The sequence below is a fragment of the Rhopilema esculentum genome, chromosome 21 (assembly GCF_057945365.1).
Source record: "Rhopilema esculentum isolate cy_ngs chromosome 21, ASM5794536v1, whole genome shotgun sequence".
Taxonomy (NCBI): domain Eukaryota; kingdom Metazoa; phylum Cnidaria; class Scyphozoa; order Rhizostomeae; family Rhizostomatidae; genus Rhopilema; species Rhopilema esculentum.
Genome location: NC_142835.1, coordinates 4,298,819 through 4,317,905, shown reverse-complemented (window position 1 = coordinate 4,317,905; position 19,087 = coordinate 4,298,819). Strand labels below are relative to the sequence as shown.

General features: G+C 37.3%; 2 protein-coding genes across 2 annotated transcripts in view; one reads left to right on the top strand and one right to left on the bottom strand.

The window, feature by feature from the left end:
* LOC148957583 (AMP deaminase 2-like) overlaps positions 1–527 on the bottom strand; it is a 14,058-nt gene extending 13,531 nt beyond the window's left edge. The window contains exons 1-2 of the mRNA XM_089115038.1: positions 494–527; positions 11–115 (exon numbers count right to left, since the gene is read on the bottom strand). Coding sequence (XP_088971164.1) covers positions 11–115; positions 494–527 — 139 coding nt within the window. The remainder of the gene's footprint in view (positions 1–10; positions 116–493) is intronic.
* Positions 528–8,485: 7,958 nt separating this feature from the next.
* The window catches only part of LOC148957582 (cilia- and flagella-associated protein 44-like), a 25,979-nt gene continuing 15,377 nt past the window's right edge, over positions 8,486–19,087 (top strand). Inside the window, exons 1-11 of the mRNA XM_089115103.1 lie at positions 8,486–8,631; positions 10,675–14,239; positions 14,453–14,752; positions 14,856–14,985; positions 15,325–15,487; positions 16,485–16,804; positions 17,137–17,225; positions 17,529–17,719; positions 17,906–17,989; positions 18,169–18,243; positions 18,781–18,828. Of these exons, the coding sequence (XP_088971229.1) occupies positions 12,490–14,239; positions 14,453–14,752; positions 14,856–14,985; positions 15,325–15,487; positions 16,485–16,804; positions 17,137–17,225; positions 17,529–17,719; positions 17,906–17,989; positions 18,169–18,243; positions 18,781–18,828 (3,150 nt within the window). The 5' untranslated portion in view covers positions 8,486–8,631; positions 10,675–12,489. The remainder of the gene's footprint in view (positions 8,632–10,674; positions 14,240–14,452; positions 14,753–14,855; positions 14,986–15,324; positions 15,488–16,484; positions 16,805–17,136; positions 17,226–17,528; positions 17,720–17,905; positions 17,990–18,168; positions 18,244–18,780; positions 18,829–19,087) is intronic.

The following is a 19,087-nucleotide window of genomic DNA, read 5'->3' as shown; positions in this document are numbered from 1 at the left end:
AAGAAAGAACCTGTTTTATTAAGCCATTCGTTGCCTCTACCACTGTTGTTATTAGACAGGCCATCTTCAACGAATTTCCTATCAAAGGACGCGAATGTCTCAACGACAAATGGATCTGAAGGGAAAAATCAAAATGAATCGCCTATTGATACAGCTACAGACAAAAGTGACATAAAGACAAACACAGAATTGATTGGTGATTCGTCTGCGGCGAAACTCATCAGCAAACGAGATACTGATGCAGTGCAGCAAAGCAGTGAAAGAAATGGTTCCTCTGACAATGATCGTAGCAATCTAGTTGTAACACCAGAAATCAACAAGGTTTCTGCTGAAGTGCCAGCAACGATTGTTTTGAAAGAAACTGCCAACAAATCGACTGCAAGTAATCCCGCGGACTCTTCAGTAACAACTTTAGAGGAGAAATTAATCAGTGAGGCTTCTTCATCCAATCTTTCTACGGAAACCCACACTGATGCATATCATGAAAATCAACTTAGTCCGAATGCACAGGAGGCACAAGAAACCATTACTGTTGGAGTCACCTTGCTTTCTCTACCTGATGTTCCTGTCAATTCAATGGCAAAAGAGGCACAGAAAGAGAAAAGCGGTGTTTCTACTTCCACAGAAACTAATAAAGATGCATCTCATGAAGTTCCAGTTAGTTCAGATGCACAGAAGGGACTAGGAATGGTTACTGTTGAAGTCACCTCGCCTTCTCTACCCGATGTTCCTGTTAATCCAATGGCACAAGAGACACAGGAAAAGAATCATGATGCTTCTACTTCCACAGAAACTAATACAGATGCATCTCATGAAGTTCCAGTTAGTTCAGATGCACAGGAGGGACTAGGAATGGTTACTGTTGAAGTCACCTCGCCTTCTCTACCTGATGTTCCTGTTAATCCAATGGCACAAGAGACACAAGAAGAGAGTAATGATGCTTCTACGTCCACAGAATCTAATACAGATGTATCTCATGAAGTGCCAGTTAGTTCAGATGCGCAGGAGGGACTAGGAATGGTTACTGTTGAAGTCACCTCGCCTTCTCTACCTGATGTTCCTGTTAATCCAATGGCACAAGAGACACAGGAAGAGAATCATGATGCTTCTACTTCCACAGAAACTAATACAGATGCATCTCATGAAGTTCCAGTTAGTTCAGATGCACAGGAGGGACTAGAGATGGTTACTGTTGAAGTCAGATCGCCTTCTCTACCTGATGTTCCTGTTAATCCAATGGCACAAGAGACACAGGAAGAGAATCATGATGCTTCTACTTCCACAGAAACTAATACAGATGTATCTCATGAAGTTCCAGTTAGTTCAGATGCACAGGAGGGACTAGGAATGGTTACTGTTGAAGTCACCTCGCCCTCTCTACCTGATGTTCCTGTTAATACAATGGCACAAGAGACACAGGAAGAGAATCATGATGCTTCTACTTCCACAGAAACTAATAAAGATGCATCTCATGAAGTTCCAGTTAGTTCAGATGCACAGAAGGGACTAGGAATGGTTACTGTTGAAGTCACCTCGCCTTCTCTACCCGATGTTCCTGTTAATCCAATGGCACAAGAGACACAGGAAAAGAATCATGATGCTTCTACTTCCACAAAAACTAATACAGATGCATCGCTTGAAGTTCCAGTTAGTTCAGATGCACAGGAGGGACTAGAGATGGTTACTGTTGAAGTCACCTCGCCTTCTCTACCTGATGTTCCTGTTAATCCAATGGCACAAGAGACACAGGAAGAGAATCATGATGCTTCTACTTCCACAAAAACTAATACAGATGCATCTCATGAAGTTCCAGTTAGTTCAGATGCACAGGAGGGACTAGGAATGGTTACTGTTGAAGTCACCTCGCCTTCTCTACCTGATGTTCCTGTTAATCCAATGGCACAAGAGACACAAGAAGAGAGTAATGATGCTTCTACGTCCACAGAATCTAATACAGATGTATCTCATGAAGTGCCAGTTAGTTCAGATGCGCAGGAGGGACTAGGAATGGTTACTGTTGAAGTCACCTCGCCTTCTCTACCTGATGTTCCTGTTAATCCAATGGCACAAGAGACACAGGAAGAGAATCATGATGCTTCTACTTCCACAGAAACTAATACAGATGCATCTCATGAAGTTCCAGTTAGTTCAGATGCACAGGAGGGACTAGAGATGGTTACTGTTGAAGTCAGATCGCCTTCTCTACCTGATGTTCCTGTTAATCCAATGGCACAAGAGACACAGGAAGAGAATCATGATGCTTCTACTTCCACAGAAACTAATACAGATGTATCTCATGAAGTTCCAGTTAGTTCAGATGCACAGGAGGGACTAGGAATGGTTACTGTTGAAGTCACCTCGCCCTCTCTACCTGATGTTCCTGTTAATACAATGGCACAAGAGACACAGGAAGAGAATCATGATGCTTCTACGTCCACAGAAACTAATACAGATGCATCTCATGAAGTTCCAGTTAGTTCAGATGCACAGGAGGGACTAGGAATGGTTACTGTTGAAGTCACCTCGCCTTCTCTACCTGATGTTCCTGTTAATCCAATGGCACAAGAGACACAGGAAGAGAATCATGATGCTTCTACGTCCACAGAAACTAATACAGATGTATCTCATGAAGTTCCAGTTAGTTCAGATGCACAGGAGGGACTAGGAATGGTTACTGTTGAAGTCACCTCGCCTTCTCTACCTGATGTTCCTGCTAATCCAATGGCACAAGAGACACAGGAAGAGAATCATGATGCTTCTACGTCCACAGAAACTAATACAGATGCATCTCATGAAGTTCCAGTTAGTTCAGATGCACAGGAGGGACTAGGAATGGTTACTGTTGAAGTCAGATCGCCTTCTCTACCTGATGTTCCTGTTAATCCAATGGCACAAGAGACACAGGAAGAGAATCATGATGCTTCTACTTCCACAGAAACTAATACAGATGTATCTCATGAAGTTCCAGTTAGTTCAGATGCACAGGAGGGACTAGGAATGGTTACTGTTGAAGTCAGATCGCCTTCTCTACCTGATGTTCCTGTTAATCCAATGGCACAAGAGACACAAGAAGAGAGTAATGATGCTTCTACGTCCACAGAATCTAATACAGATGTATCTCATGAAGTTCCAGTTAGTTCAGATGCGCAGGAGGGACTAGGAATGGTTACTGTTGAAGTCACCTCGCCTTCTCTACCTGATGTTCCTGTTAATCCAATGGCACAAGAGACACAGGAAGAGAATCATGATGCTTCTACTTCCACAGAAACTAATACAGATGCATCTCATGAAGTTCCAGTTAGTTCAGATGCACAGGAGGGACTAGAGATGGTTACTGTTGAAGTCAGATCGCCTTCTCTACCTGATGTTCCTGTTAATCCAATGGCACAAGAGACACAGGAAGAGAATCATGATGCTTCTACTTCCACAGAAACTAATACAGATGTATCTCATGAAGTTCCAGTTAGTTCAGATGCACAGGAGGGACTAGGAATGGTTACTGTTGAAGTCACCTCGCCCTCTCTACCTGATGTTCCTGTTAATACAATGGCACAAGAGACACAGGAAGAGAATCATGATGCTTCTACGTCCACAGAAACTAATACAGATGCATCTCATGAAGTTCCAGTTAGTTCAGATGCACAGGAGGGACTAGGAATGGTTACTGTTGAAGTCACCTCGCCTTCTCTACCTGATGTTCCTGTTAATCCAATGGCACAAGAGACACAGGAAGAGAATCATGATGCTTCTACGTCCACAGAAACTAATACAGATGTATCTCATGAAGTTCCAGTTAGTTCAGATGCACAGGAGGGACTAGGAATGGTTACTGTTGAAGTCACCTCGCCTTCTCTACCTGATGTTCCTGTTAATCCAATGGCACAAGAGACACAGGAAGAGAATCATGATGCTTCTACGTCCACAGAAACTAATACAGATGCATCTCATGAAGTTCCAGTTAGTTCAGATGCACAGGAGGGACTAGGAATGGTTACTGTTGAAGTCAGATCGCCTTCTCTACCTGATGTTCCTGTTAATCCAATGGCACAAGAGACACAGGAAGAGAATCATGATGCTTCTACTTCCACAGAAACTAATACAGATGTATCTCATGAAGTTCCAGTTAGTTCAGATGCACAGGAGGGACTAGGAATGGTTACTGTTGAAGTCAGATCGCCTTCTCTACCTGATGTTCCTGTTAATCCAATGGCACAAGAGACACAGGAAGAGAATCATGATGCTTCTACGTCCACAGAATCTAATACAGATGTATCTCATGAAGTTCCAGTTAGTTCAGATGCGCAGGAGGGACTAGAAATGGTTACTGTTGAAGTCACCTCGCCTTCTCTACCTGATGTTCCTGTTAATCCAATGGCACAAGAGACACAGGAAGAGAGTAATGATGCTTCTACTTCCACAGAATCTAATACAGATGTATCTCATGAAATTTCATCTAGTGCACTTGCACAAGAGGCAACAATTAGAGTTCAAAATTTCTTGCCTTCTCTGTCTAAAGATTCTCATGGTGCTTTTTTTATTGAAGCTGAAACAGATGCATCTCATGAAGTTCCATTTAACCCCAACGTCCAGGAAAGCAAGGCAACGACTACTGGTAAATTCGCATCGTCTTCTTTTCTTGACACCTCAGTCAATCAAATGACTCGGGAAGTACATGAAGAGGAAAATGGCGCTTCTCTTCCTATGGAAACTGATACAGATGCATCTTTGGAAGTTCTAGCGAACCAAAGCGTACAACTGGCACTAGAAAAGGTCGCTAGCGAGGTTTCTTTGTCTTCTCTTCTTGATGCTTCAGCTAATCCAATGGCACAGAAGACTGAAGAGAAGGTTGATGGTGCTTTTCTTTCTTTGGAAACTGATCCAGGTGCGACTCATAAAGTTCCATCAGCCAAAAACACACGAGAAAGTCAAGAAGTGGTTGAAAAAGAGATAACTCCGTCTTCCTTGCCTGATGTTGCTCAGGTTGTTAATGACGCTGGAGAAGCCTCCGCATCTTCACTTCTTGACGTTCCAATCAGTCAAATGGTACAGATGGGTGAAGCAGAGCCGAATCATGGTTCTTCTTATATAGGGCCCATGGTAGATTCACCTTCTGAATATCAAGGAAATCAAAACGTACAGGAACCACCAGAAAAGGTCGGTAAGGATTCAAGTTCGTCTTCTCTTGCAAATGTTCCGACGGCACAGCATCCACAAGAAGAGGAAAATGATGCTTCTCTTTCTACGGAAACCATTACAGAAACTAATACAGAGACGTCTTTTCAAGCTCCAGAAAGCCTATATGTACAAGATAGTCAACAGAATGTCGCTAAAGTGCTCCCTTCATCGTCGCTTCTTGATGATCAGGTCAGCCCAGTAGCAAAGGAGGCACGAGAAGAGGCACGAGAAGAGGCACAAGAAGAGGCACAAGAAGAAGTTGAGGGCCTTCCTCTTTTTGTAAAAACTGAAAGAGTTCCATCATCTGAAGCTCTAGCTGTTCCAAAAGTAAAGGAGGAACGAGAGGGTGCTAATAGTGTACCACTTCCTAACGAAACCGGGGTTCTGACTGACATTGCCAACAATGAAGCAAATGAAGACAATCCTGGTAAACAACAACCATCGTCTACCGTTTGGAAAAATAAGGAGGGTGCCACTTCTAATATCCCATCTCATCAGATGCCAATTCAGAAAAAAGTTAAGGTTGCGAATGAGCTGTCTACGTCATCCATCACGATGAAAACAACTACGACTGCATCTAATGATGTTAAAATCCCCCTAGCTGATGAATTAGCATCATCGAAAGTGCGGAAACATAGTGAAAAAGAGGCATCTCCCGCCGCTTTAAAAGCAAAAAAGGATTCCACAAAGAGTGTTATAACAGATAATTCACCAGGTAAGCTGAGACATGTTGTTGCTCTATCCTCGTTCTTATATAGTTTATAACTCACTTTGTTCACTACATTTTACAGTTACTTACTGGTGAAGAAAAAGGTTTACGTACACAGACATATATAAACCTCTATCAACCGATTGTAAAATGTAATCATATTTGAAATTTCTTTAATGAAGAAGCTATAAGATTTAATCTTAATGCTGATTAAAATGAGCTTGTTTATTGGTTCTTGCTTTCCTACTGGTAAAAGTGAACTAATTATAAATAACCTATCAAATTTAAGGTAAAATAGATCTTGCTGAAGTCCTGAAAGTTTTGAAATCTGCAACGCAAGGAGAGAAAGTTAGTGCATTTTGGGCTGATAAGATTGCCAAGACATACCGTTTGCTTGCTGCAGAAGATAAAAAACGAAAAGAGAAGCTGTCCGAATACAATGATATACCGATGTCAAAAACTGGTAGCGCTGAAACTCGACGACATTTTGAACAAGGCGACAACAAGGATGCAGCAAAAGCTGCGAAGATCAAAAAGAGTCTTGGATCCGAGGTAAAAAATTACTTTAACATATCATCCAGATATCTTGCCAAATTAGTAGATTTGCCTTACAAAAAAGAGTTGGGGAATAAAAGCTTTACAAGTTTAAATTTGAAGATTGTAACGCTATAGTCTTTCCTTTAGATTTGGAAATCAGAGACAAGAGGCTCACATGACCCAACGACTGCTGGAAAATCTTTGCCTCTGATAGACAAAATAATCAGGGGTTTCAACTCTGGAGAGGATAAAAAGGTTGCCAGTGAATCACCTGAAGATTTTGACATGGGTGTAGCTATCGTTGAAAGCAAAGAAGAACCTATTAAGGCAAGTGATGTTTGGTTGTTTTTTTCTAATAAACTGCAAATTTTCATCTTAAAGAATAAGAATTAAAGAAGATGGCACTTTGAGAGGAAGTTTGAAATAAGATTCAAAATTAAAGTGAGTTCAACGTAGACAACTGAAGTTTTTAAATATCTTTTTTCCATGTCATCAAGCAAAATCTAGAGTATTTCCTTTTTTCCAGTATGTTCGGAACACGCCCTTCTCTTCCAGGTTGTAATTTGCGTTCTGTTTGAACCAGGGGTGCATTTTGACTGACCCCTAAATAAACTCATCATATGATTTTTAAAATAAAGCAGATAAACTTTTGGCAATTTTACGATATATGGTACGTAATATACAAATAGTTTTCTGATGTTTTCTTTCTTTTGATGTTTTAGGTACTGCCTCAGAAGTCAAGGAAGACTCTGCAGAATGTGAACTAAAGATTGGCATAAATTTGTGTATATAGTTGTTTAAATTTAACTTTTGAAGTAATCTATGAGCTTCAATTTGTAAATAACTTTTAATATTGTCTCTAACATGGCTGCTTATTATTCAAAGGGCCCTCTTTTTTGTGTTTGTCTATAAAATGTCTATAAGAGTTTAGTTTAAAATATGTCATAATTCTTAGAGAAAAAAGATCAAGATGGCAACAAAGAATATTTTTCAAAAGTCCTTAATACCGTACTTGTAAGCAAAGCTAATAGCGAGCCAAAATAATAGTCAGCATTAAATTTGAAAATCGATTTTTTAACAACAAGGTTTTTTTGCAAATATTACTTCTCGATCGCATAAAGGAAATTGAACGATCTCACCCGACTTTATTATTCTTTTAGATAGCCAGTAGACCAAATAAAACTCTCTATTTTTCTAAGGCCAGTAAACCCTCGTAGCATTTTAGTTACGTATTAAAACAATAAATTGGAAATAAGAGAGAACACAATAATAAAAATTCCATAATGGGACAGTAGCTGCATTGCCCCAATATTCACCAGTGGCCAATTTTTACTTGCTTGCAAGAGTGCCTTTCTCATTCCACATGGCTTCGAATTGTGGATGACGAGAATAGAGAGGGTGAAGCTTTAGTGTGAGCAAGGGTAAGTTGGGTAGAGTAAAGGGCAATATGTCTCTATAGCCTGCATGGAATGATCTAATGGAATAGGTTGCCAAGAAAGGCAGAGACTCGCTTTTTGCTTAAATGTAAACGGGTCAAATTTGGTTCTGTTCCTTTTTGCTTCAGTGTAAACGTGATGAAAAGAAAGGTATCGTGCCAAAACAAGAACGGAACCAAGAGTTCCGTTCTTCTTGCTGTAGTGTAAACGGGGTCTAGTGAACTAGTAGTTACTGACCCATGCGCAGACTGACTTACTAGGGGCGGATACAGTGTGTCGCGCTGGTCGCACGAAAGACCGTCGGATTTTCGGAATTGAGTTTACGTCTTCATTCGTTAAAATTTAAGCAATTATATTAATTAACCATAATCCATCATCTTCCCCCTTAAAGTTAACACATTTACCTCTATATACCAAATAAAAATAGGCACCGACTTCTGCCGATCTTACACCCAATGCTACCTTTCAATTGAATATAGGTAAGAAAAAATTGTTAAAGCACTATCTTAGTCCGTGAACAGGATGATTTCCGACCAACCATGACTATGGACAAACCAACAGACCCGTCTTGACCCTGGCCCTTGGATTCTTGGCGCTGCGGAGCATATGTAATTTGTGATTCGTTAATTCGAGTCACGTGCCTTTCCGTTGTCTTCCATTTCCAGTCCCGCTTGACCGTTGAAGTTTGCAGCACCGAAACGCAGAATTTCATTCTGTGATCGAAATGAGGAAGAAAGCCAGCCCCACGCCAAGTTCTGCTGTTCGGGAGAAAAGGTAAGCAGTTTTTTCAATGCTACAGGAACCAAAAGGATGACTAGAGAGGTGACGCTTATCAAATTCAACATTAAATTGCCTTGTCATTATTTTAGCATAAGCATGGTGTCACGCTTTGTCGAGTGATGGCAAGTCGAATATTTTGCAGATCAAGATAACTCTTTTGTTGAGAGACCTATAAAACTTTTACCAAAATTAATATTTTAAAAGATAGTATATGATCGCTTTTATCAATCTCTTGTATAAATGCACATTTATTCCGAATTGCTACAGTATCATTAATATTTTCTTCGGTGCAAACTTAGGCCTACCTCGTTGTCATGGACACTTAAGCCTATCTGTTCCGTATTTTAGAGTACACTCAGTTAGTAAACAAAAACAGTGGTCATAGGCATGGGATGGTTTAGGTCAATCGGAGGTGCCATGCTTTTAATTTGTGATTTTCTACGTTCATTTGAAGCCCAAAAGCTGAGCCCTGAAGATTCAGTTTTATTGGTTGGATATACACATATCTGTCAAGCTTTCTCTGCTCTCCCGGTTTTGCCCAGGACGACAGGTTTTGCTTGCGTTCTCCCAGTCTCCGGGATTTTAAGAATTTATTCTCCCTTTTCTTTCATTAGAGGTCTACTTATTTCAAAATAGATCACAACGACTTTCAACAAGGTTTTATTCTCAGTGCTTGCGAATTAACATAAACGTCATAAAATTATTTTGAAAAAGTTTCTCATTATAATTTTTGTAATTAACTATTTGCCCAATTTGACGTTTAAGAGGTATGTTGTTAAAAGCAATTCAACAAATTCGTGGGATATCCCTGCTTTTGGCCAAATCTCTTTGTCTATCTTAAAAAATAAAACCTAAAATCTCCAGGTTTTGATACTTTTAGGTTGACATGCCTATGCACTTTTCTTGTGCATAGTTTTGATTTTGATGCAAGTGATATCCAATAAAAAGTTTCATTTATTCCCTTCATTTGCAAGCCAATCTATCAGCCCTTGCTCTAAGCAAAACGACTATTTGCAGCAAAAGGAGCCCTCAGAAACTTAAGGTGCTCTATTTCCTATCTGCAAATAGAATTGCTCTTGATAGAATCCAGTGGCGGACACTTGGGAGGTGAGGAGGGATGACTGCCCCCAATACTTTAGAGGACCATGGTATTTTGTTCTCAAACAATTGGAAATGTAACATTATCTTATTAAAACAATAGGCTTGCCTCCCCCAATATTTGACCAAGTGTCCGCCCCTGATAGAATCTATAGGAGAAGTCCGGAATTTCGCAAACAACAGTAGCAAAAGTAGAGATTGACTTCTTTTGGCATTGATGATGGGGATTGAGCTATCATAGCACCATTCCCTGGGCTCTGGGTATGATGTATTGTGTGATATTTATTTGCAACCATTATCATGTAAACGGGTCTCAGGGCATATTTGCACACATACATTTTTAAAGATTTGCATTTTCATCATAATGAAAATGAATTTTTGCCCAAATAGAGACAAAGCATTTTCAAATATCATTGCAATTTCAAATGATATAACTCTCAAATTGTTTTTTCGTGTTTGTATTTTTGATGCATTTCAGTTGCAGATGTATTTTTGTAGATCTGGCCTTAAAAGAAACCAGATATAAAATCTAATTTATACTTTCATCAAAAGATTTGTGATATAAACTCTTGTACAAATCTTATGAATCATAATATTTGCAGTAATTGGTGAAGATTTTATAAGTTTGATTAGCATTAATTTGAAACAATATCTAGCTTTGTGACATATCGTTGTATGTTTTCAGATGCTCCTCTAATTGTTATTTTATTTTCATGCTGAGCCCATCTGGCTTTTAACAAAAAATTTTTATTGGCCCCATCATATTCACAAGACATTAGTAACTAGGATAAGTATAGTAGAAAGTAACTTGTTTTGAAATATTTCATATGCCTAGAAACAAACATTCATAAGTATGATTTTTGATATATTGTTATCATTCACATAAATTATTTTCTTCCTTTGTCTTAAGTTGTACTTTTTCTCTTTTTCCTTAACTAGACCACGAAGAAGGCCTTTTGCAACAAAAGCACTGAGAGAGATTCAATTTTACCAATCAACTTCACACCTCCTTATAAGAAGATTACCATTGGTTCGCCTTATAAAAGAAATCTGCAACCACCTTGTTCCAAATAAAAATTTTAGGTTCAAAGCTGCTGCACTTGCTGCACTACACGAAGCAACAGAATCATTTTTAGTGAGGCTGTTTGAGGATTCCAACATTGCTGCAATACATGCCAAGCGCGTTACAGTAATGCCTAAAGATATGCGCTTAGTTCAAAGAATACTTTCTGGAAATGTTGCCTCTTAAGTTGCAGAAAAGGTGGTTGATATTTTGTATTGAAATTCGATATCTCAGAAGCAAGGAAGCATTGCATCATGCTACCTAAAACTATTGTGCAAGATATCCTGAATCACTTAAAAGACTGTTATTTATTGAAAATACATAAATATGAGATGTATATCAATGCTGTCATTGAGACAACTGGAACTTTTTGGCATACTTTGTGATTCCAAATCTTGTGATGACCCAAAATAAACATTATTACAAATTTTGTAATGCTGTTAAATATGTATAAAAATTTTGTCAAAACTTTCTGATTTTCATTTGCTTTGATAAACATTTTATTTAAGCAAATTGTTATTTATCAGAATGATTTTTTGTTTTAAAATGTTTATAGTACACAGTTTTCATACTGTAAGTAAAAGTATTTGAAGAAACACAGTATTTTTCTAATGTGTTTTTATTCATCTATGTTATATCTTTCATTTTTTTCTTTTAGATATTGTAATTCTGTAAAACCTATCAAATGTAGATTTATAACTCTTTTAAAATTTGTTCCTCTTCATAAAATTAGTTTCTTTATTTGTCTTGTTTTCATCTATTTTCTACTGCTTTTACAGATGTAACCTTTTGTATTTATTAAAGAAGCCAGTTGTTATCTACAAAAGAGGTCTTTCTAGAAACAGGACATTATTGGGTACATACAACTTTCACATATAGAAAGTGATATTTGAAAACTGTTTTTAACAACAAATTTATTGACTTTGTATGCAGTTGATATGATCATTATCAAAATGCATTTTGATTAGCTGTTGACTGTGGTTCTAACAGCACGAAAAATGACACCAAGGTCCTTGCATCAATAAACGAAATTTGTCTTTTGGGTGTTTCACTTGGTTTGTCCACATGATTATTCTTTGGCATAATGAGGGTGCATATGTCTAGGCAAGACATTTATCTTTGTAGCCTTTCTTATTCACTTGGCTAAAACTGGGGTACTTAGGGATTCAGCGTAGGGGTTGATGTAGTGTTGCTTCCCTTAAAAAAATATTGGGTACCCTCAATGATATGCAATACACAGCTGAAAAAGTTAATTTTCAAAACTAGGATTATTCATCATTCAAAGAGAAGTGGTTGTACAGGAAGGACATTGTGATGGCAGTCCATTTAACTTGTTGGTTAAGGGAGGGAATAGGAGGCAAAATGCCCCAGACCACAAGTTCTTGGGGCCTCATAAATTGATGAAAACCGTTTTAAATTGAATTAATTAAAAGTAACAAAATTATGCCTTAAAAAAGAAAAACATTTTGAGCCAATGAATGAATCCAAGCTAATTTAAATGGTCATGATGGAAGAATTTTCTGCTTGCTTTGCTCGCAGGGAACTCCTCTCTTTGTTTTATCCCAGGGCCTCCAAAACTTCTGGGCAGCTCTGTTTAGGGGTAAAAAGGGCACATTCTGGTTCACAGCAAAATCTTCTACCGTGTATGTAATCCCTTCAGGTCCCTGTGATAATTTTTTCCGCGGTCGTCCATGGCAACATGCAATAAATACGAATTCGAGATTCGATTCAAGATGTCGGACGAGAATGTTCGAAAAGAAGAAGATCAACCGCCAAAAGGGGAAGAGAAAAAATCACGAACATTAGTAGGTGCTACACATTTGCTGAAAGCAAAGGCACTGCAGCAGCTCGAGCTTAAGGATCTAGGAGAAGAAGAAAACACACAAACTACTGCAGACGAAAACAGCAATGACGATAATAAGGAAGAACCTAAACCAGGAACAGCGTCTTCTGCTTCTGATAAAGTGAACACAGGCAAACCGGACACATCAGCTGAACCTTCAAGACGTTCTGAAGGAGCTGATTCAAAAGAAACTGGTCATTCAAAGTCAGTAGGAGACACGAGTAACGGATTAGAGGAAAATCAATCTGTAATTAATAATTTAACAACAGGCCTCGTTGACCTTGGAGACGACTCAGTGACAGCAAAACCAATTGATGAAAGCAAGCCTTCTGACAACACTGGACAGAATGAAGCAATTATAAACAGTGAGAAGGGAGAAACTGATGCTGGGGATGCAAGATTTAGACAAACAGAGGGAGAAAAAAGTGCTGTAACTGAACCTAGTAGGGAGTTACTCCTTAATGAAAAACTCACAGTAGACGAAAGGCAAACCAGTGAAGAAAAGGGTTCTAGCTCGGATTTTGAAGCAGATAAGTCACCTTTAGGCCAGAATGATAAGCTACCAAAAGAGAACCAAGTGGATAAAAAAATTAGTAAAGAAAATCTAGTTTCAAAGGACAGTAGCCTTCAAGGCAACAAAGAAAGTAAACTTGAAGACCAGTTTGAATTTGTAGAGCAACAGAAAGCAGATTCTGCAGAAAAACCAGTGACATTGCTTGAAAAATCTACAGATAAAGATTCTAAAGAAGCACAACAAATGAGTAGTAAGGGAAAGGATGCACCAGTGTCTACTAAAGATCCAGATTCAAAAGCCAGTGCAGCTGTTTTAAGTGAAGATAGCAATACTAAGGGTGATATTTCATTACCAGGATCTTCTGGGAACAAGGAGGAGAAGAGCAAAATTCACGAAAATTCTAAAAAACAACATATTGAAACAAACAGACCTATAACTGAGAAAGAACAAAAAGACAAAGAATCAGATTTTAAGGAAAACATGTCAGACAAATCTTTAAACATGGAAAATGAGAACAATCAACAAAGTTTTGAAAATGATACTGAAGTTAGAAGGGAAAGTAACGAAAACAACAAAGATTCACCTAGAGAAATTCAAGAAGGACAGGTCGAAAGTTTAGAGGCTAATGACAAGAACGTTAATAACATCCAAGCAAATGAAGGAGTTGAGAGAAAAAGTAATACTGATGATATTGAAATGAATGCAGATGTTGAAGCCGATAACATTAAGAAAGGTGAGCAGTATGATAATGTTGGGAGTAGTGATGATGTTAAGGCAAGTGATAATTCAAATAAAGATCTTCCCAAAAGTGGTGATGAATTATCCAACAATGATGGGGAAAATCATGATGCTGATAAACCAGATGATGAAAAATTCAAGCAAACAGAGGTATTAAAAGAAGATTCAGAAAATAAAAGTCATGTTTCTGGTGAAGTAGATGAGTCAGCCCCTGAACATCAAAATGCTGAAGAAAATAAAAACATTGTTTTGCTTGACAGGAAAGAGCCTGTCAATGATAAAAGTGATACTACTGACCCTGGTCTTGAAGGAGAAAATGAAAAAGACAAGGATGGAAAAGCTCAAGGTAAATTGATTTTTTGAGTCAGAAAATGCTGATCAAGTGTATCAGTGTTATCATTCAACTATTGTTATATGTAAAGAAGCACATTTTGAATTTTTTAAGGTTTCTAATTGTGAATGATTTGAAATTTATGTAGTTGGTTTCATTTTTGTTATTTAAAAATTATGTTTTGATTTACTGCAATAAACTACAATATAACCCACATTTTTATGACAGTTGACACTGAAGGAGAAAGTAAGCCTGAACAGGGTCAAGATGTTGAGTCAGCAATGCCAAAGGTCCCTCCTACAGGAGAAGAACCACAGCAACTTGATAGCACATCTAGTGGAAACTTGCATCCAAGACCAATTTCAACAGCGAAGGTTGATTTATCTGAAGAAGCTATTGTCAAAGGCACAGGGATTGTATTGGAAAATTCCCCAGCAAAGGAAACAAAAGAGCCAGCTATTCAACTAGAAGAGGGAGATGTTAAGAAGGAAGAAGGCAACTCTGTTGATGCACTTGATGGCCAAGAAGGTACTAATAAATTTTAGAAGTTCTTTGTCAAATGGAATTATCTTTCCTTTGCAAGATTTTTGTATTTTTGGTTGGTTTTGAGTTTATTTTTTCTTTGCCTTAGATTTAGATGAAACAATAGTGGCAGAAACAACAGAACATACTGTGCCATCGGATTTCTATTATGACTTTGATGAAATTGTTTCAAAACCAAACACAACTGAAGGAATTCCTGAAGATATGGTCAATTTGTAGTATCCTTTCAGCACTTTTATCTCCTCTTCATTTTACACAAAACACAAAAGATACAGTATATTTCAATACCAACAAATGTGTAAGGAAATGATTGGTTGTTATTTTAAAGCACTCAGAACATTAGTTTCTAGGAAAGAACAGAATTAATAAATATAATTAAGCACTTTAACTGTTGATTTTCAGCTCACATTCCACTTAAAAATTTCCCTACAGTTCCCTTAAGTTTTTCCCCACAGTTAAAGATTCTTTCTGTGGGGGATATTGTAAATTTTAACTTCATATTGTATCATATTTTTAAGCATAAATTTTTGTTATATCTTTTCCTTAATGTTCAACAGTCATTCCTTTGGGTTTGAGTGTACAAAAAGGTCAAATATGCATATGATTGACAATGACCACATAATCTTTGCTGCCGGCAATGTGTTGCAGATACTTAACATCAAGACCAAGCAAAAGAGGTACATAAGAAGCACCAAGAGTGGAGGGATAGGAGCCATTGCAGTAAGTTTGGCAATTTTATGTCAGTCATTAGGCTATCAGAAAATGCATCATAAATAAGGTTGAATAGCATGCTGAAGTATGGACATCACTGATGCAAAACCTGAAGGCTAGAGCTAGCAAATGTTTTACATAAAGATAAATTTTATTGAGTAGTTTCAGATTGTATAGTTCTACATTTAAAATAATTAGAGACATTTTGACGAGATATCACTTTAGGCATATGATATAGCCACTCTATACTGTTATACAAGTGACATGATTTTCATTTAGAAATTTATGTAATTAAATTTTTCAAAGAAAAAATTCCTAGAAAATTTCTAGAGCCAGAATTTGTGAAGTGAGATTCCTTAGCAAAAATGACACTTTTCTAGTAGATAGTTATCATTTGATAACAGGCTATGCTCAAAACGTTGTTTATTATTTTTAAAAAAAATTTCCTGGTACAAATTACTTAAATTGATCATTGTTATAGCATCATATTGTTATGCACACATTTCAGTATATTTATAGAAACAACTGCACTGTAAGGAAGAGATGTGCATCATCAATAGTGGTTTGAGATTCAATTTACCTAACAGGATTATTTTCATTTCAACACCAGTTCTGCAGGTTTACTATCTAGGCTAGATAACCTTGTTTGACACACATATACTAAAATGCACGCATAAATATGATGCTATAATAACAATCAATGTAAGTAAATTGTACCAGGAAAAATTTTTTTTTATTTATTTCTTTAAAATAAAAAATATACTGAAGTATCTTTATATTTTTTCCTGGAAAAGTTTACTTACATTGATCGCTATTATTGTTTGACACACCTTCACAACCTCAAAAGGTCTTTGTTCTTTCTTAATTTTTTAGGTCTTTGCGAATGGTATTTTTTCTAATATTAGCTAGAAAAGGAGTAACGGGTACAACTGCAGTGGGCAATTTTAATATAATTGCCTGCAATTAATGCTAGTTTTCATACAAGTTTGATTAATTACTTTCGTAGGTTCATCCTTCCAGAAAGTATTTTGCAGTGGCTGAAAAGGGGGAAAAGCCGGACATCATAATCTATGAGTACCCATCACTTAAGGTGTATAGAATTCTCCGGGACGGTACCGAAAAGGCTTATGCAAATTTGGACTTCTCCCCAAATGGTGACAAACTAGCATCAGTAGGCAGTGCCCCTGATTTCATGCTTACAGTTTGGGACTGGATCAATGAAAATATTGTCTTAAGGTCAAAAGCGTTTTCGCAAGATGTTTACAAAGTTGCATTTTCACCTGAAGATGAGGGCCATTTATGCACGAGTGGGACAGCACACATTAGGTTTGTTAAGCAAATTGACAACTGCTACTTTTCAAAAAACAAAAGCTTTTGAAATCATTCTTCTTGCCAATTTTTCTCTTGGACTATCAAGCGTATGTACTGAAGAATGTCAACAGCGACCTTTGCTTCAATTATTTTTATTATTTAAGATACTTCAGTATCTGTTTAAGATAATTGTCATTTGGTATTTTTAAAAAGATGCAAACATTTGAATCGATAGTTGTTCCTTACACTTAAGTTTTTCTCTATATTTCTGTGATGGCTGTTGATGTTTGACTGTCGGTAGCTCGTGTAATGAATATGCGAAATTATCTCAACCTTTTTGTGAACAGGTTTTGGTCAATGGCATCCACATTTACTGGTTTGAAGTTGCAAGGAGAGCTTGGACGATTTGGTACAACTGAGTTATCAGACATCGCAGGTATATCAAGCTCCGTTTCAATTATGATTGTATTTCATTAAAGGACTTGTTAAGGGGTAAGCTAAAAGTAGAGAACCTAATCAGAAATATGACACACGGATAGTGTTTAATAGGTCTTCATGTTAACAGTTTGGACTAAGTTCACTTAAGGCAACACAAGGTCTGATAAAGGGAGAAACAGAAAGAGCATTGACGTCATAGGAGGTATTGACAATGCAAATTAAAATCAGTCAAATATATATTTTTCAATAAACTAAAAACACTACCGTTTGTTATTCAATTTTTTGCTCACTTTTTTAACAGGATTCGTTGAGCTACCAGATGGTAAAGTTTTATCCGGATCCGAATGGGGTAACATGCTTCTCTGGGATGGTGGTCTTATAAAAGTCGAAATTGCAAGAAAAGGCAAGAAAACCTGCCATCAAGGCATGATAGAGCAGTTTTTCCTAGACGAAGGGGAACTCATCACAATTGGGATTGATGGATATGTTAAGGTCAGAGTGTTTCACTGCCTGGCCCTTTTATCCTGCCTATTTCTTCAATTCGGTTCATAATGCTATAAGATTTCACACTTTTAAAGTAGTTAACATTATAGTAGTCTCTTTTTATCTTTTAAAAAATTTATATGTATTTTAAAAAATGTATAATTGTCTGATTCTAAAACTTTTTGATTATTTCAGGTTTGGGATTTTGAAACTATTGACACGGCTGAAGCTGCTGATGAAAAAAAGATTTTTGAAATGGAACCAATGTCAGAACTAAAGGTAACTAATTCGTCAATTTTTCCATTTTATATTGTATGCAAGGATTTCACAGCAACGTATCGACTTCTTGGAGTAATTTTTCCTGATGGCAATTTTTGTAACGACTGCTCGCTCTATGGAATGGAAACACTTAAAGCATTGGAATTTTTGCTCATATAATGTTATTTTCCTTGTTAAAGGTTGGCCCTGATGTCAAACTCTTGTCGATGGTGAAGAGTGTGCACCCAGATGAAGCCAGCATTTGGTATGCTCAGGTAATCGAAGGAAGCCGTTTTTAGCAAATTGTGTTTTTTATGTGCAGCGATTGATAATAGTGGATGAAGACATGACGTACCTTATCAATGCTTAGCCTAAGGGAAAAGATGGATCCACTCAAAACAGACTCAAAACAATCTCATTGACAATGTACCCAATGAAATTTCATCCTACTCAACATATAAATCCGTTGAACTCTAGTAAAAAAAGTCTTCTTACTTATTTTGCCGTATTTTCCAATCTCTTGGAAGATCAACATCCTAAATGTTTTGTAGATCCTGTTGTTTTATGAGACAGCGATTACATAAGATCTCTGACGAGAGTGGAACTGAAAGTGGATTTGATAGATTCGAATCGAAATTTAACAAACCTTGCTTTGATATGATAGAAGTTTTGGAAGTTGGTGCATGTTGCAGCAATGGTGCTTTATAATTGGAAATTAATGCACATGAAGTCTATCTACCAGTCTTATAGAAATTTTTTTATTGTATTGTTACCTTTGATCAAAATCATAAATTATGGACTGGATCTTGTAGGATGGCGCTGGCGGTATATGGAAGCTGGATTTATCATTTTCTCATACGGTAAAAAAAATTTATTTTAGCTGTTTTTATCATAGTAACCTTATATGCAACATAATTTCCTTTTTTACGGTCTAAGAACAGATAAAGATTACTTGTATTTTGGTTTTTGCAGAACATGCAGTCCCACGCAAACAGAGCCGTATACATTTTGATGTGTCGAGCAATAACTCAGTATATACTTTCATAATCAGACAATCTACGTTTGAACATCTTTCTTGTTGTATCTTAATCAGAGTCGAGGGGTCTAAGCCAGCTAGGG